At 39.3% G+C, this 14,046-nt stretch overlaps 1 protein-coding gene across 1 annotated transcript; it reads left to right on the top strand.

The window, feature by feature from the left end:
* Window positions 1-9,550: 9,550 nt before the first annotated feature.
* LOC148873284 (GABA transporter 1-like) lies at window positions 9,551-13,722 on the top strand. Its single transcript, XM_088965374.1, has 7 exons — window positions 9,551-10,034; window positions 10,126-10,356; window positions 10,961-11,085; window positions 11,277-11,463; window positions 11,546-11,676; window positions 11,905-12,138; window positions 13,222-13,722. The coding sequence occupies exons 1-7, from the start codon at window positions 9,938-9,940 to the stop codon at window positions 13,600-13,602; spliced, it is 1,386 nt and encodes a 461-aa protein (XP_088821500.1). The 5' UTR covers window positions 9,551-9,937; the 3' UTR covers window positions 13,603-13,722.
* The last annotated feature ends 324 nt before the right edge of the window (window positions 13,723-14,046 follow it).

Raw genomic sequence — 14,046 nt, 5'->3', positions numbered from 1 at the left:
CATGGCCCTATATTCAGCTTCGGCACTGCTTCTGGCTACAACCGTTTGCATTTTACTCTTCCATGTCACAAGATTTCCTCCCAGAAATGTGCAATAGCCTGTAGTAGATCTTTTGTCACTCACTGAGCCTGTCCAGTCTGCATCTGTATACCCAACTACTTCAAGTTTTCCTCCTGGTTTATACAATAGCCCACGGCCTGGAGCTCCTTTCAGATACCTCACAATTCTAAGGACTGCATCCCAATGAGGTATACGAGGGTTCTGCATGAATTGGCTTACCACACTGACTGCAAATGAGATGTCGGGTCTCGTGATAGTCAGATAGTTCAACTTTCCCACTAGTTGTCTATACCTTTTAGGATCTTCAAATACTTCTCCTATATCACTGCTCAACTTAACATTTGGTTCCATAGGGGTCTCAGCCGGTTTTGCACCTAACAGTCCTATTTCTTCCAATAGATCAAGGACATATTTTCTTTGGCACAGATTCACATCTTGTTTGACCTGGCAACCTCTATTCCCAAAAAATACTTTAATGTTCCAAGGTCCTTTGTTTGAAAATGATTTTGCAGAAATACCTTTAGTTTGCCAATCCCCAATTTATCACTACCAGTGATGACAATATCATCCACATAGACCACTAATAAAATCTTCCCAACTTCTGAGTCATAGTTGAACACTGAGTGATCAACCTGGCATTGCTTCATTCCAAAACTCTTCACCACTTCGCTGAACTTCCCAAACCAAGCACGTGGAGATTGCTTCAACCCATAAATTGCTTTCTTCAGCCTGTACACCTTACCACACTCCCCTTGAGCAACAAACCCAGGTGATTGCTCCATATATACCTCCTCCACTAGATCACCTTGGAGAATATCATTCTTTATGTCAAGTTGAAGGAAAGGCCAATCATGCATAACTGCCAAGGAAATTAGGACACAAACAAAACCAATTTTAGCCATCAGAGAGAATGTCTCCATATAGTCCACACCATACACCTGTGAGTAACCTTTAGCAACAAGTCTAGCCTTCAGATGCTCCACACTACCATCTGGAAAGTATTTCATAGTATACACCCATTTACAGCCCACAGCATGCTTCCCAGGTGGAAGAGTAGTAAGTTCCCACGTTTGAGTATGTTGAAGAGCAGAAAGTTCCTCCTCCATTGTCTGCCGCCATCCAAGTGAACTAAGAGCTTCTTGAACATTGTTAGGTAGGGAAATAGAAGACAAAAGTGAAACAAACTGGCGATGTGAGGCAGAAAGACGAGATAATGAAACAAAATTGGAAATGGGATGGAGTGTGGAACTACGTTTACCTTTCCGTAAAGCAATGGGTAGGTCAAGATCTGAAAGTTCAGCAATAGGAGCCATGAGAGGATCCGCAGATGAGGTAGAAGCAGGAGGAGGGGCCGGTGTCGTTCGACGTGTATACACTTATCGGATCGGTGGTCGTTCAGTGGTGACCTGCACTGGATGAGGAGATGAGTCTACTCCAACAATAGCCTCTGGAACTGAATCACTAACAGGAAGAGGAAGATGAGGTAAGGGTGAGGACAAGGGTGCTTCATGATTGGAGAAGAAGGGGACAAACTCAAAAAATGTGACATCAGGGCAGACATAGCACTTTCAGGCAATAGGATTATAACACTTGTACCCTTTTTGAGTCCGAGAGTAGTCAAGGAAGACGCATTTAATTGAGCGTGCATCTAGCTTGTTTATTCCAGGACTCAGATTATGAACAAAGCACACACAACCAAAGACACGATGAGTTAATGGAAACGGAGATAAAGTGGGAAACAAGATGGAGAAGGGGAACAGACCATGAAGAATAAAAGAGGGCATCCGATTAATGAGAAAACATGCAGTGAGTACAGCATCACTCCAAAACCGTTTAGGAACATGCATGTGGTGAAGCATAGACTGAGCAATTTCAAGAAGATGAGGATTCTTCCGTTCAGCCACCCCATTTTGTTGAGGGGTGAATGCATACGACGTCTGATGAATAATGCCATGTTGTTCTAAATACTGTTGAAATGCAGTAAGAAAGTATTCACGACCATTATCTGAACGAAGAATTTTGATTGGAACACCAAATTGTGTGCGTATTTCAGTATGGAATTTTTGAAAAATGGAAAATAATTCACTTCTTTCTTTCATTAAGTAAATCCATGTCATACTTGAACAATCATCAATAAAGGAGACAAAGAAAAATGACATGGATTTACTTAATGACTCAACATACAACTCTCAACTCTTGGACTGAAGGACACACGGCGGTGTTTACCAAACTGACATGACTCACATTGTAAAACTGACAACTGACTCAATGATGGAACCAACATCTTGAGGACCTTGAGAGATGGATGTCCCAGTCGGCAATGCCATTGTAGAGGAGTAAGGGAAGTCTGAAGTGCAATTGAAGATCCACCGCCGTCAAGGTAATACAATCCACAAGTTTCATGCCCCCCACCAATCTTCTTCCCCGTCTTGAGATCCTGAAAAACACAAGTGGAAGGAAAGAAGGTAACAGAACAGTTAAGAGCTTTGGTTATTTTACTAACAGACATAAGATTGAATGGAAACTTAGGTATGTATAAAACAGATGATAAAGGGACAAAAGCCAAGTCAACATTACCAACACCACAGATGGGAGATGAGGACCCATTGGCAAGTCTAACAGTTTGTGGTGTGGAGGTTTCAGCAAGAGAAGAGAACACACCTGGAGTCCCGGTCATATGATCTGAGGCTCTAGAGTCAATAATCCAGGAAGGAGTTTTAGATGGCATGCAAGCGATACCTGATTGGGCATATGTGGCAGTGGTATGTTGTGAAGTAGTTTGAAGGAACCGTTCATACTCATCACGCGGAACACTCACCATCTCCCTCCCAGAAGTAGATGTAGATGTGGAAGGTGTTAGGTCTGCCAGTTTACTCTCTCTAATAGCAACCTCGCTTGCTACAACATGATTAGCCCATTTAGAGGGAGGGTCATGTAGATCATAACAGAAATTCACTGTGTGTCCATCCCTACCACAATGAGTACACTTCCTTGTAGAGTTATTTTTTCCTCTACCATGGCCTCCCCCTGAGTGACGGCCACCCATACCAATCATGGAATTGCCACGGCCCCCTCTGGAATGACCTCCCCCTCTTGTACTATGTCCACCACCTCTAGTTGTCACAAGTGTTGATCTATCATACTGTGTGGGGTTCTCTGTCTGGCCCAAAGAGATTCTACGAAGTCTTGAGAATACTTCATCAAGTGTAGGAAGAGTAGAGCCCCCCAATATTTGAGCTCTAACTGGTTCATATTCCGACTTCAGCCCCACTAAAAATCTTGTAACATCTAGTTGCTCCCTTTGTTGTTGCTGAACTTGAATATCTGTGTAGAGAACATTGATGTGGGCCCCATAGCTGTGGTACCACTCTGTCCGTAGGGTAGAATGTATCTAGTCACAGCTGTGGTTATTTTGTTGCTTTGTTATTTCTAGTTTCAGTTTTATATTGGTTGTTATCTAGTCACAGTTATGATGTAAACACCAAGGGCAGATATGTCCTTTCATGTAACTAGCATAACCTATATATATTAACTTAAAGTGGCAGCGGCAGAATGAATGACATTCTGTTCTTCTCCTCAAAATCTGTGTTCTATTGCTCTTTCATCACTCTTTCTTCTACATCTTCTTCACTTTCTCTTCTCATTGAACCTAAAATCTCTTAGTGATCAAGACTGAATAGCAGTCTTGTGTTCAGTCTTGATCACTAAGAGATTTTAGGTTCAATGAGAAGAGAAAGTGAAGAAGATGTAGAAGAAAGAGTGATGGAAGAGCAATAGAACACAGATTCTGAGGAGAAGAACAAAATGTCATTCATTCTGTCGCCGCCACTTTAAGTTAATATATATATAGGTTATGCTAGTTACATGAAAGGACATATCTGCCCTTGGTGTTTACATCATAACTGTGACTCGATAACAACCAATATAAAACTGAAACTAGAAATAACAAAACAACAAAATAACCACAGCTGTGACTAGATACATTCTACCCTACGGACAGAGTGGTACCACAGCTGTGGGGCCCACATCAATGTTCTCTACAATCTGGAGTAAGGGGATGATAGGCATTGAGTTCATTCCTTATATTCTTCATGCAGGCATAGTACTCTTCTAGTGTTTTGGTTCCTTGTTGTAAATCAAAGTACTCCTGATACATCTGATATACTCTTGTTGTGTTATCTTGTCCAGAATATAGCTTCTTAGCATGCTCCCATATATCCTTAGCCGTATCAAGGAACATGAAGTTGGCATTGATTTTGGGTTCCATACTATTCCACAGCCAAATCATGATTTGAGCATCTTCTTGTTCCCAATCATCAAACCCTGGAGAGTCAACCGGTGGCTTCTCATCTCTAACATGCTTTGCTTTCTTCTTTGCCTTGAGAAAAACTTCCACTGATTTAGCCCATGGAACATAGTTCTCCCCATTTAGCTTAATTGAGGTCATTTGTACTCCTAGGTAGTCGGAGGAAATTACTACACTAGGTTTCTGATCATTGTAGCCATCTCCTATTGCTGCCATTGTACTCTTTCACAGTTGTCTCTAACTTTACTTCTCAGCTACAAGCTGATTGATGTTATTCACAGTTTGATATTTCAGCACCTACTGCAGCCTCTAAACACCACTGCTGACTTCACACACTTGTTCTTATTCACACTACTGCTGACTTCACACACTTACGTCCCACATAAGCATCAATTTACCATTCACTAATCACAAGTAGAGGCCCTCTTACAACCACTCAAGCACCACAACACAGCCAAATCTGCTGCACCCAGTTCAGACTTATTTAACACACTTAAGAGGGCATTACACAACCACAAGGAGTTCGGCAATGTCACTGCATCCTACCTTACACCACTCGGCCACTTACAGCAGCCCTACACCATTCGGCCACTTACAGCAGCCCTACACCATTCGGCTACTGCACACAGCCCTTCCTAGGGCAACAATGAACCTAGTTCTCTAGGTTCTACTCAGTACAACAGCTTCTTGTAGGGTTTCTACCCAGAAATGTAAGTAACACTAGAAGAAGAGAGAACCGACCTTCCTTTGAGAATATCAATCAACCATTCACTACTGAAGTCACTTTCCTTGTTGAAGAAGGTTATGCGCAGCAGAGAGACAAGCTGTAATGTTTCTGACCTAGGGCGAACCAGTTCTCTCCATCGACTGATCAGAAATGAAGGTGAAGAGTCACGAACAATGCTGATGTGCTTTACCAACTGACTTAGGTCAGGAGCTTGGCTCTGATACCATGTTTTGACTGTTGCTACAGTAGTCCGAACAGGAAGAGGAGAAGAAGAAGAAGAAGAAGAAGAAAAGAAGAAGGGTCTGTCGAAAATCTGATGGATTAACCCATTCAGTCGACCCCCTTAATCTATATTAGATTCTAATCATAGTTACAAAGACAGAAATGACCTTACTTAAGTGTGGGGCAGAGTAACTCTAATAACACTGCCACATAAGCAAGTTACTTAATAAACAGAAGAAGACTAAACTACCCCTATTCGGCACATCTTAACAATGGAAAAGTCTGAACAGGAAAATGTAGACACTAGAGAAAGACCAATTCCATTTATTAAGTACCATAGAAAAAAGGGTAGAATGCTCAATATACGCTACCATGATAGTACATATTCTTCCAAGTTTTTAACTATAATATGCTTGAAGTTTCAGAATGTGAATCTTTTTTCCCTGATGGGTAAAAACAATGGTTCGACTGAGCATATTACAACCTGTGATATGAAGTTTAATTGGTGTCCTGCCTTAAAAGTTCAACAAGCAGGTTGGTAAATAGGACAGATATTGTGGCCATTGGTTCCAGATCAACTAGATATTGAATATAGAAGTTCACAAAGGAAATAGTGAAGTTGGACCCAGCAAGTTTGAGCTTTGAATTGTGACTTGTGAAGCTGCTTTTCTATCTGAATTTTGTAAGTTCAAGCATTGAACTAGACGCTGTTAACAAACTATAGCTATATCCACAACTTTGCTCAATAACTTCTTTGTGGAAGAAAAGTGTAGGAGAATCAAGTTTGAGCATCATTGCCATGAAAAATAGTACTGATCTTCCTTTCAATCAATGCCTTTTGGTCCAAAACATTACCATTACTTTGATTTGTCATGCATTCAGGGGCTATTAGTTGGTATAATGGTAAAATCTCAGGCTGGAAAGTGTGACAATGCAGGTTTGAGTCTGAGAGTGGTCACTTTGTGCCAAAAATGTTAAAGGTTAGGACTGTATCCAGTCTTATCCCTCCCAAGACCCCAGACAAATGTGACTAACATTGGGCAATGGCCTTATCTGTGTGATGCATGCCCATTGTACTTTCAGGTGATCAATCTAACAATCATATTCTGGAATTTTTCATTTCACTTAGCTATTAGTAGTGGATGAACTTATGTGGACTTTGTGACTTTTTTCAGAAATGCCCATATATTGCTGCTGTATGTAGCTCCTACAAATGCATCTGATGACTAGTAATGTACCTCTACAATTGTAACCCACTAGATTGGTTTTCCAAACCGGTTATGTGCTAAGTTATGGTTTTAGACTCAAAAGAAGCTCCTTGTGAGTTGTGGTCATTTATACCAGAAGGTAGTAGTAACATTAAAGCTTGACCTCAATCTGAATTCATCTCTTCACGTTTCCTAATAAATCAAGTTTGGGGGAAGTTTCCTACATCGCCCAATCTATCTTTTGCTACACAAAGATGATTTGGCCGATCTAAACCATCCAATGAATTTTAAACTATTTGCAATGTCCATGTATTGAAATCCCAATCCAAATCAACACCATACCCCCGGTCCCCCACTAACCCCGCTGGGTCTAAGCATATGGCACACTGCCCCTATTGGGCCCCAAGGAGTTCAGATTGGCGCCCCACATGCCCATATGCATTGGGAGCACCTCCCCTACTTGTCATGGGGAGATGTTCCCAATACATAGCTGGGATGGAATGTGGGGTTTTTTTATCAGGGTTTCCTACTTATCCAGCTTGGCTTCGGGATGCTATAGACTCTGTTCATTTTGTTTTCATTTAAAATTTAGTGAAATTTAGAGTTCAGTCCACCTCACAAACTTTCATTAGTTTTTCAATTTTATTTACCCACACCTCCACCCCTCCACCTATGATTCACTACCCCCCCCCTTTAAATTTTGATTCATTCTCCACCTATCACTGTACTAAAGTTTATGGGGTAGACTGAACATAAAAACCCCTTTAATTTAAGCCTTCTGCTAATCAAAAAAACCACATGTAAAAGATAATAAATAAATAAAAAGTTTGGAGGTGAAGGATCAAACCTGTGCTTCTTCAAAATCTAGCATAGAGCTGTCAATTGGTTTGCTTATTAACAAAAAAAATCACATGTAAAAAAATGAAAAAACAAAAAGTTAAAAATAACATATTGGAAGTGCAGGATCAAACTTGCATAACTGCAGGCTCTCTGTCAATGGGTTGGATCTACCTGATACCAAACCAATTATACTAGTCTTGGTTATGAGTTTTGCGTTCCAATTATAACCGGTTGGGAATTTTTTTTTCGTTCTTTTTTTTGGGGGGGTTGATAATGAACCTTTTTTTCGTTCTAAACTGATGAAAGCCTAAACCAATTTAATGTGTATTTAATATTTAACAATACATAAAGATCTCATGGTTATCTTCTAATTTTTGTTGTACTTTATGTTATGGTAATTTGAATGGACAGCATATAAGATAATTTTAATTTAAAAAAAAAAATCACCTGTTTTGCTTACATATAAACAGTACAAATACATGCAAAATAATATAAAATATAATGTTTTGCGCTCTATATATTTGTATTTTTACTTTTTCTAAATGGAGCCTTATGTCTTTATATTAAGGTATTTTTGGTAATATTAAGATTAATATTACAAAGAAGAATGAAGTTTAGGTAACCATAGATATCAAATATAATCTGATCAAACCTGTTTGCTCGATTAACAATTGGTTTAGTTTTGGGTCTCGTTTTAGGGTTTGGTTTGGTACCGAGCCTGCGTAGTTGTCATATTAGTTCAGGAACTTATTCACCATGCCCCATACTAGACCTAACATATTGATAGTTATACTCTACGTCTCATGGTTTTTAAAACCGATTCGGTGACCGAATCGTTTAGTGGTCCGGTTATTGGGTCGTACGATCTGACCATTTGAATCGAACGTTCAGCCCATTTTGACAAAATTTAAAAAAAATAATAAAAAACTGTCAAAACCGTTCAAACATTTAATCGCCCGGTTCAGCAGTTCGCTGACCAAAATCAACAATTTTTGGGAAAAATTCGGTTTTTGGGAAAAACGAAACCAAACACCTGACCAGTTCCCAGTTTTTCCGGTCCAACCATCTGATCCAGTTTCGGTTTTGAAAACCATGCTACATCTTATGGCCACTGGGCGTCACCTGCAAATTGTCCTGTCCCACCCCTATCTCCTACCATCATTTGACCCAGTAACACTACTCACTATTCAGATGCCAAAAAGAACCCAACCTGAACTTGGCTATCTGTTCTAATTAGTTATAAGGTCAAGCTCTAACTATTCGGTCTAAGCCCAGCCCACACTAAAATTTGATGCACTCGGGATGGTCAATTAGCCACACTAAAATATATGCATGCATGTATGTATAGTTTATGAAAAAAAAAAATTGCATATATACATATATGCATACAAATATGTGTCCATATATGCATATATACATATATATTATCGGACCAGGCTTGGATTGGAATAAGGCCAGACCGAATTCGGGCTTCCTAAGGGCTAGGCCTGAGCTCATAATGAAAATTTAAAAGCCCAAACTTTTGGACCTAAACCCAGCTCGCCCGCCCAAGTTGCACCGCTAGCTGCAACTTAGGCGGGCTGGATCACGTTTAGGGTCAAACCAGACCCAACCTAAAGACCCGGACCTGAGGCCATGACATGATCCAACACGATGTCAAAGCTAGAGTTTGCCAGCCCAAACCTAGCCTGAGATAAATCCAGTACTAACTGTGGCAGGTTGGAATGCAGAGAATAGGTAGAGAGGTGCTTCATCCGCCAACACTGTCCGCCAAATTGCTGTTTTAGACAACGTTTTAAGACTCGGAATGGGTCCTGGTTTTATCCATGGTTTTTAAAAACGGACCGGACCAGACGGTCGGACCGAAAATGCCGGGAATCGGTTACTTGACTGGTTCCGTTTTCCCTTTATATTGCTTTTTTCTCCAAAATCGTTGATTTTGGTCAGCAAACCGCTGAATCGGCTTTTGACCGGTTTTCAATTTTTTAAATTTTTTTATTTTTTGTCAGAATGGATCAACCATTTGGGTCGAACAGTCAGACCGTTTGAACCAGTAACTGGACTCCTGACCGATTCGGTCACCGCCTCGGTTTTAAAAACCATGGTTTTATCAGTTAACCGGGTGGTTTTTCTCTCCATCCGCCAACACCGTCATTTAACCAAAACCCAGAAAGGCCATCGGCTCCTGATTTTCACGATCAGGCCGTCCAGGCCGAGAACACTGGTTTTAGGGAAGAGTATGGGGAGTGTATATTTTACCAGAATATTAAAATATTTGCTACTCTTATTGACCTCCTAGATTTGTTTGATTCCCTGCAGAGTGGACCATGAAAGGCATGTCCAAAGACTTCGTTTCATAACTTGTCTTTTCATGTTTAATTATTGGTTCCCATCCTATCACATAGGGCGAAGAATATTCCAAGGTAGAGCGTTTACTGGCATTCATGCTATAATTTTCCCGTGTTCATACTATAAAATGGAGATCATAGACACCAAAGGGACTCCACTGGTACAAGTATTTAATTTCTTTCCTTGTATCTGAATTATCTTCCTACGCTACGCTGAGAGAAATTAATGGGGACGGTGGAAGCTGGGTTGGATTATTCTTCTTCAGATACCCAACATCATAAGGAGCTTGATGCCGGAGCTCTCTTTGTTCTCAAATCCAGAGGTAATGTAGACTGTGAAGTATTGAAGAGAGAGGGAGAGAGAGAGATTATGGAAAATTGACGGAGCTAGCGTGTTTATGCTTTAAATTGCAGGGTCATGGCTACACTGTGGATACCATTTAACGACTTCTATTGTAGCTCCAACCCTTCTGAGCTTACCCTTTGCATTTGCTTTGTTGGGCTGGGTTGCTGGAGTTTCCTGCCTGAGAATTGCTGCTCTAGTCACATTTTATTCTTACAATCTTCTCTCCAAGGTGCTTGAACACCATGCCCAACTTGGTCAGCGCCAACTTCGTTTCAGGGATATGGCCAGCGATATCTTAGGTGAATATAAACACTGAAATCACAATTGGTATGGAATTGTTAATATATAGATTAACTGGGTTACTGATTCTCAGTCTGTCGAGCATGAAGATAGGGGTTCCATCAGTCTGAGAGCATCCGGTTTGTACTAAAATTTCCAAAGATTAGGTTCATATATGTCATACCCATTTCACCCTCCCAAGACCCCGGATAGCCAGGACCATCATTGAGTAATTGCCCGTTCATAAAAACACTCTTGCTATAACTTCTTAATGAACTGAGCTCAGCTCAGCTCTCTTAGGAACTACTTCAAGGCCAAGGCTCAAGCTGGATTTCTGAGACCCAAATTGAGATCTTTTGCAATTAAGGCTCAGTTTGGGAGGTACAAATACAAATATGTACAGTGCAAATACATACAAAATACATAGATTTGCACTCTATATATTTGTATTTGTACTCTTTCCAAACTGAGCCTAAGAGCTAAGACCCAAATTGAGGCTCAATCTGGACTACACCATGCTAACTACAATTAAGAGCTTTTGCAAACCTTATCAATATAACATTTTTTCAATGCTGTGGTATTACTACTACTAATATAGCAGCTGGATTTACTTTTGTGGTGTAGTGTGTACTCTGTGGTTTAATTTGTCAGGGCCAAGATGGGGGCGTTATTTTGTAGGCCCACTTCAATTCTCTCTATGCTATGCTGTTGTCATTGCTTGCACTCTCCTTGGAGGGCAGAGTCTCAAAGTCAGTTTTTTTCTTCTTTTTTTCCTTCTTTTTACTTAAATCTTAGGCTACATTACTTGTAGTGGCTTTTATTTCCAGATTGAGTGGCTTTGATAACTGCTGAAATAGGATTTGAAAATAGAATGATAAAAATCTTTGTAGTTCCATTGATTAACAAGTATATATAATTGTGTTTTTTTTTTCTTTTGCAGTTCATTTACTTGCTCTGCAATTCAAGTGGCACCATGAAACTTTACGAGTTTGTTGCCATTTTCGGAGTCTTGATGTTGATTTTGGCTCAAATACCATCTTTCCACTCCCTAAGACATATCAACCTTATTTCATTAACTCTTTGCCTTGCTTATAGCACATGTGCTACCATAGGCTCCACTTACATAGGTAAGAACTAAGAACAACCATTTGGTCATTGAACTATTTTCTCAAATACAAAAACTTATTACTTCACTCAATTTTGTCTCAGGAAACTCTGTCAATGCTCCACCCAAGGACTATTCTGTGAATGGAGATGGCAAAGATCAATTGTTTGGTGCTTTTAATGCCATTTCCATCATTGCCACCACATACGGGAATGGGATCATTCCTGAAATACAGGTTTTTCTCAAGATAATAGACCACAGCACATTCCAACTGTGTATTGGAAACATCTCCTGTTGACAACTACGGGAGGTGTTCCCAATGCACGCGGAGATGTGGATGTGGGGCGCCCGTGGGGCGTGCTCTGTGCGGCGCTGATGTGAACTCATAATAGACTACACATTGTATGTCATGATAGCATAACACACTCAATTGAACTTTTTTTTTTTTTTTTGCTTTTGGCAGGCAACCATTGCACCCCCTGTTGAGGGGAAGATGTTCAAAGGACTATGCCTTTGTTATGCAGTAGTAATACTAACTTTCTTCACTGTTGCCATTTCGGGGTATTGGGCTTTTGGTAATAAAGCACAGGGAACTATCTTGGGAAACTTCATGGTCAATGGGAATCCTTTGGTTCCCAAGTGGCTGATTTTGATCACTAGCATCTTTACTCTCCTACAAGTATCAGCTGTGTGCGTGGTATGTTATTAGTTACATTAGCAATTTAATGAATGGCCCTGTACTCGGTCGGTCATAGGGGGAAACTTAGACATATTTTGTCTTTTGTCTGTTATTTATTTTTTTTTTAAGGGGGGACCCACTATCTAAGGAGTATATTAATTTGATAATCAGGTTTGGTACAACCTCATTATACTTATTTTTTATTTTAGCTAAATTTTTAAAACCTCCCCTGAAGTTTTTGACCGTTGTTGAAACCTCTTCTGAAGTTTGGTACTTGTAATCACCTCTCCTAAATTTTATGATACAGTCGCAAACAGACCCTTTTGTTAGAATCATCTAACAAGATGTGTAAAAATGTCCAAAATGCCCATGCAATTTTCTACAGAAAAAAAAACAACAATAAAACTTTTACAAACAACAAAAAGAGAGAATTAAAGTTGCAGCTTTAAGTTTGAGTGATTGATATGAAGGGAAAATTTAGAAAATAAATCAACTTCAGAAAAAAAAAAAAAAAAAAGCAGGAAGGATTTGGACTAGCAATCCATATGTTAAAAAATTTGGAAAATAAATATATGGGTAAAAAATAATTGCATGATATTTTGGACATTTTCATGCCTCTTTTTAGAGAATTATAATAAAGGAAATCTACTTGCAACAATGTCAAAAAGTTGAAGAAAAATTTCAGCAACAAAAAACTTCAGAGGAGGTTTCAGCAATTTACATACCCTTTTATTTTTTAAAACACCTAACTTTATTCCAGGGGAGGGGTGGTACTTGACATTCATAATTACCTGTGATAATAACTTGGAATGTCACTTTTAATAATATAATCTTAACAAAAATAAAAATGACTATAAATAGTAAACTGTTTATTGTTGATAAAATAAGTGTTTTAAACTAAAGTTATTATAAATACTGGTTTATGACATTTACCTTTTTAAATAATAAAATATAGCAAAAATTACAAGAACACTAACAAACCTTTATATACTATTAACTCTTTTTTTTTTCTTTTGAAACCAGAATTAACTCATTTTGTAAAAGAAGGGGCCCAATAGCTCTTGTATATCCCAATTTAATCATTTGTATTGATTTGTGCAGGTTTACTTGCAGCCAACGAACGAGTTGGTGGAGAAAAAATATGGAGATCCTAAGAGCAATCAATTCTCCATTCGCAATGTTGTGCCAAGGTTGTTTTTACGATCACTTTTGGTGGTTGTAGCAACGATTCTTGCAGCAATGTTTCCCTTCTTTGGAGACATTAATGCTTTGATTGGAGCATTTGGTTGCATTCCTTTAGACTTTGTCCTGCCAATGGTGTTCTACAATGTGACCTTCAAGCCTTCAAGAAAGTCTCTTTTGTTTTGGGGAAACACAGCCATTGCTATGCTTTTCTCCATGTTGGGGGTCCTTGGAGCAATATCTTCAGTTCGACAAATAGTCATAGATGCCAAACTCTATCATGTTTTTGCTAACATATGAACATCTCAATTCAGTACAAGGACCTCATTTCCATTACTTGTTATAATTCTATCTGTAAATTAACAAATCAGTCATTTATACTTTAATTGTAAAGCACTAATATTATGTTTACAACCCATACATTAACCTTTTGTTGATTAGAGTTACTAGTTAGGTATGGTTTTAGGTGACTGAATGCTTTTGATCAAAGTTTTAAAATTCGACTCAGAACGGAACCATTTTGGCCACTGGTTTCCACATCAGCGGTTTGATCGTCTGGTTCGAACAGATAGCCTATCACAGTTTAAGAAATAATTGAAACAAAATGGTAAAAACCGTTCACTGGGTCTAACAGCTCAACAATTTGACCACCCAGGTTGATGGGTCACTGACCAAGTCAAGGTTTTTGACATAAAACTGAGTTAGGGGTAAAACGGAACCAATTGCATGGACAGTTTCTGGGCC

This window comes from Nelumbo lutea, chromosome 1 (assembly GCF_056320005.1).
Source record: "Nelumbo lutea isolate HS-2025 chromosome 1, American lotus-T2T, whole genome shotgun sequence".
NCBI lineage: Eukaryota > Viridiplantae > Streptophyta > Magnoliopsida > Proteales > Nelumbonaceae > Nelumbo > Nelumbo lutea.
The sequence above is the reverse complement of the archived record's forward strand: the minus strand, read 5'-3'. Positions and strand labels throughout refer to the sequence as shown.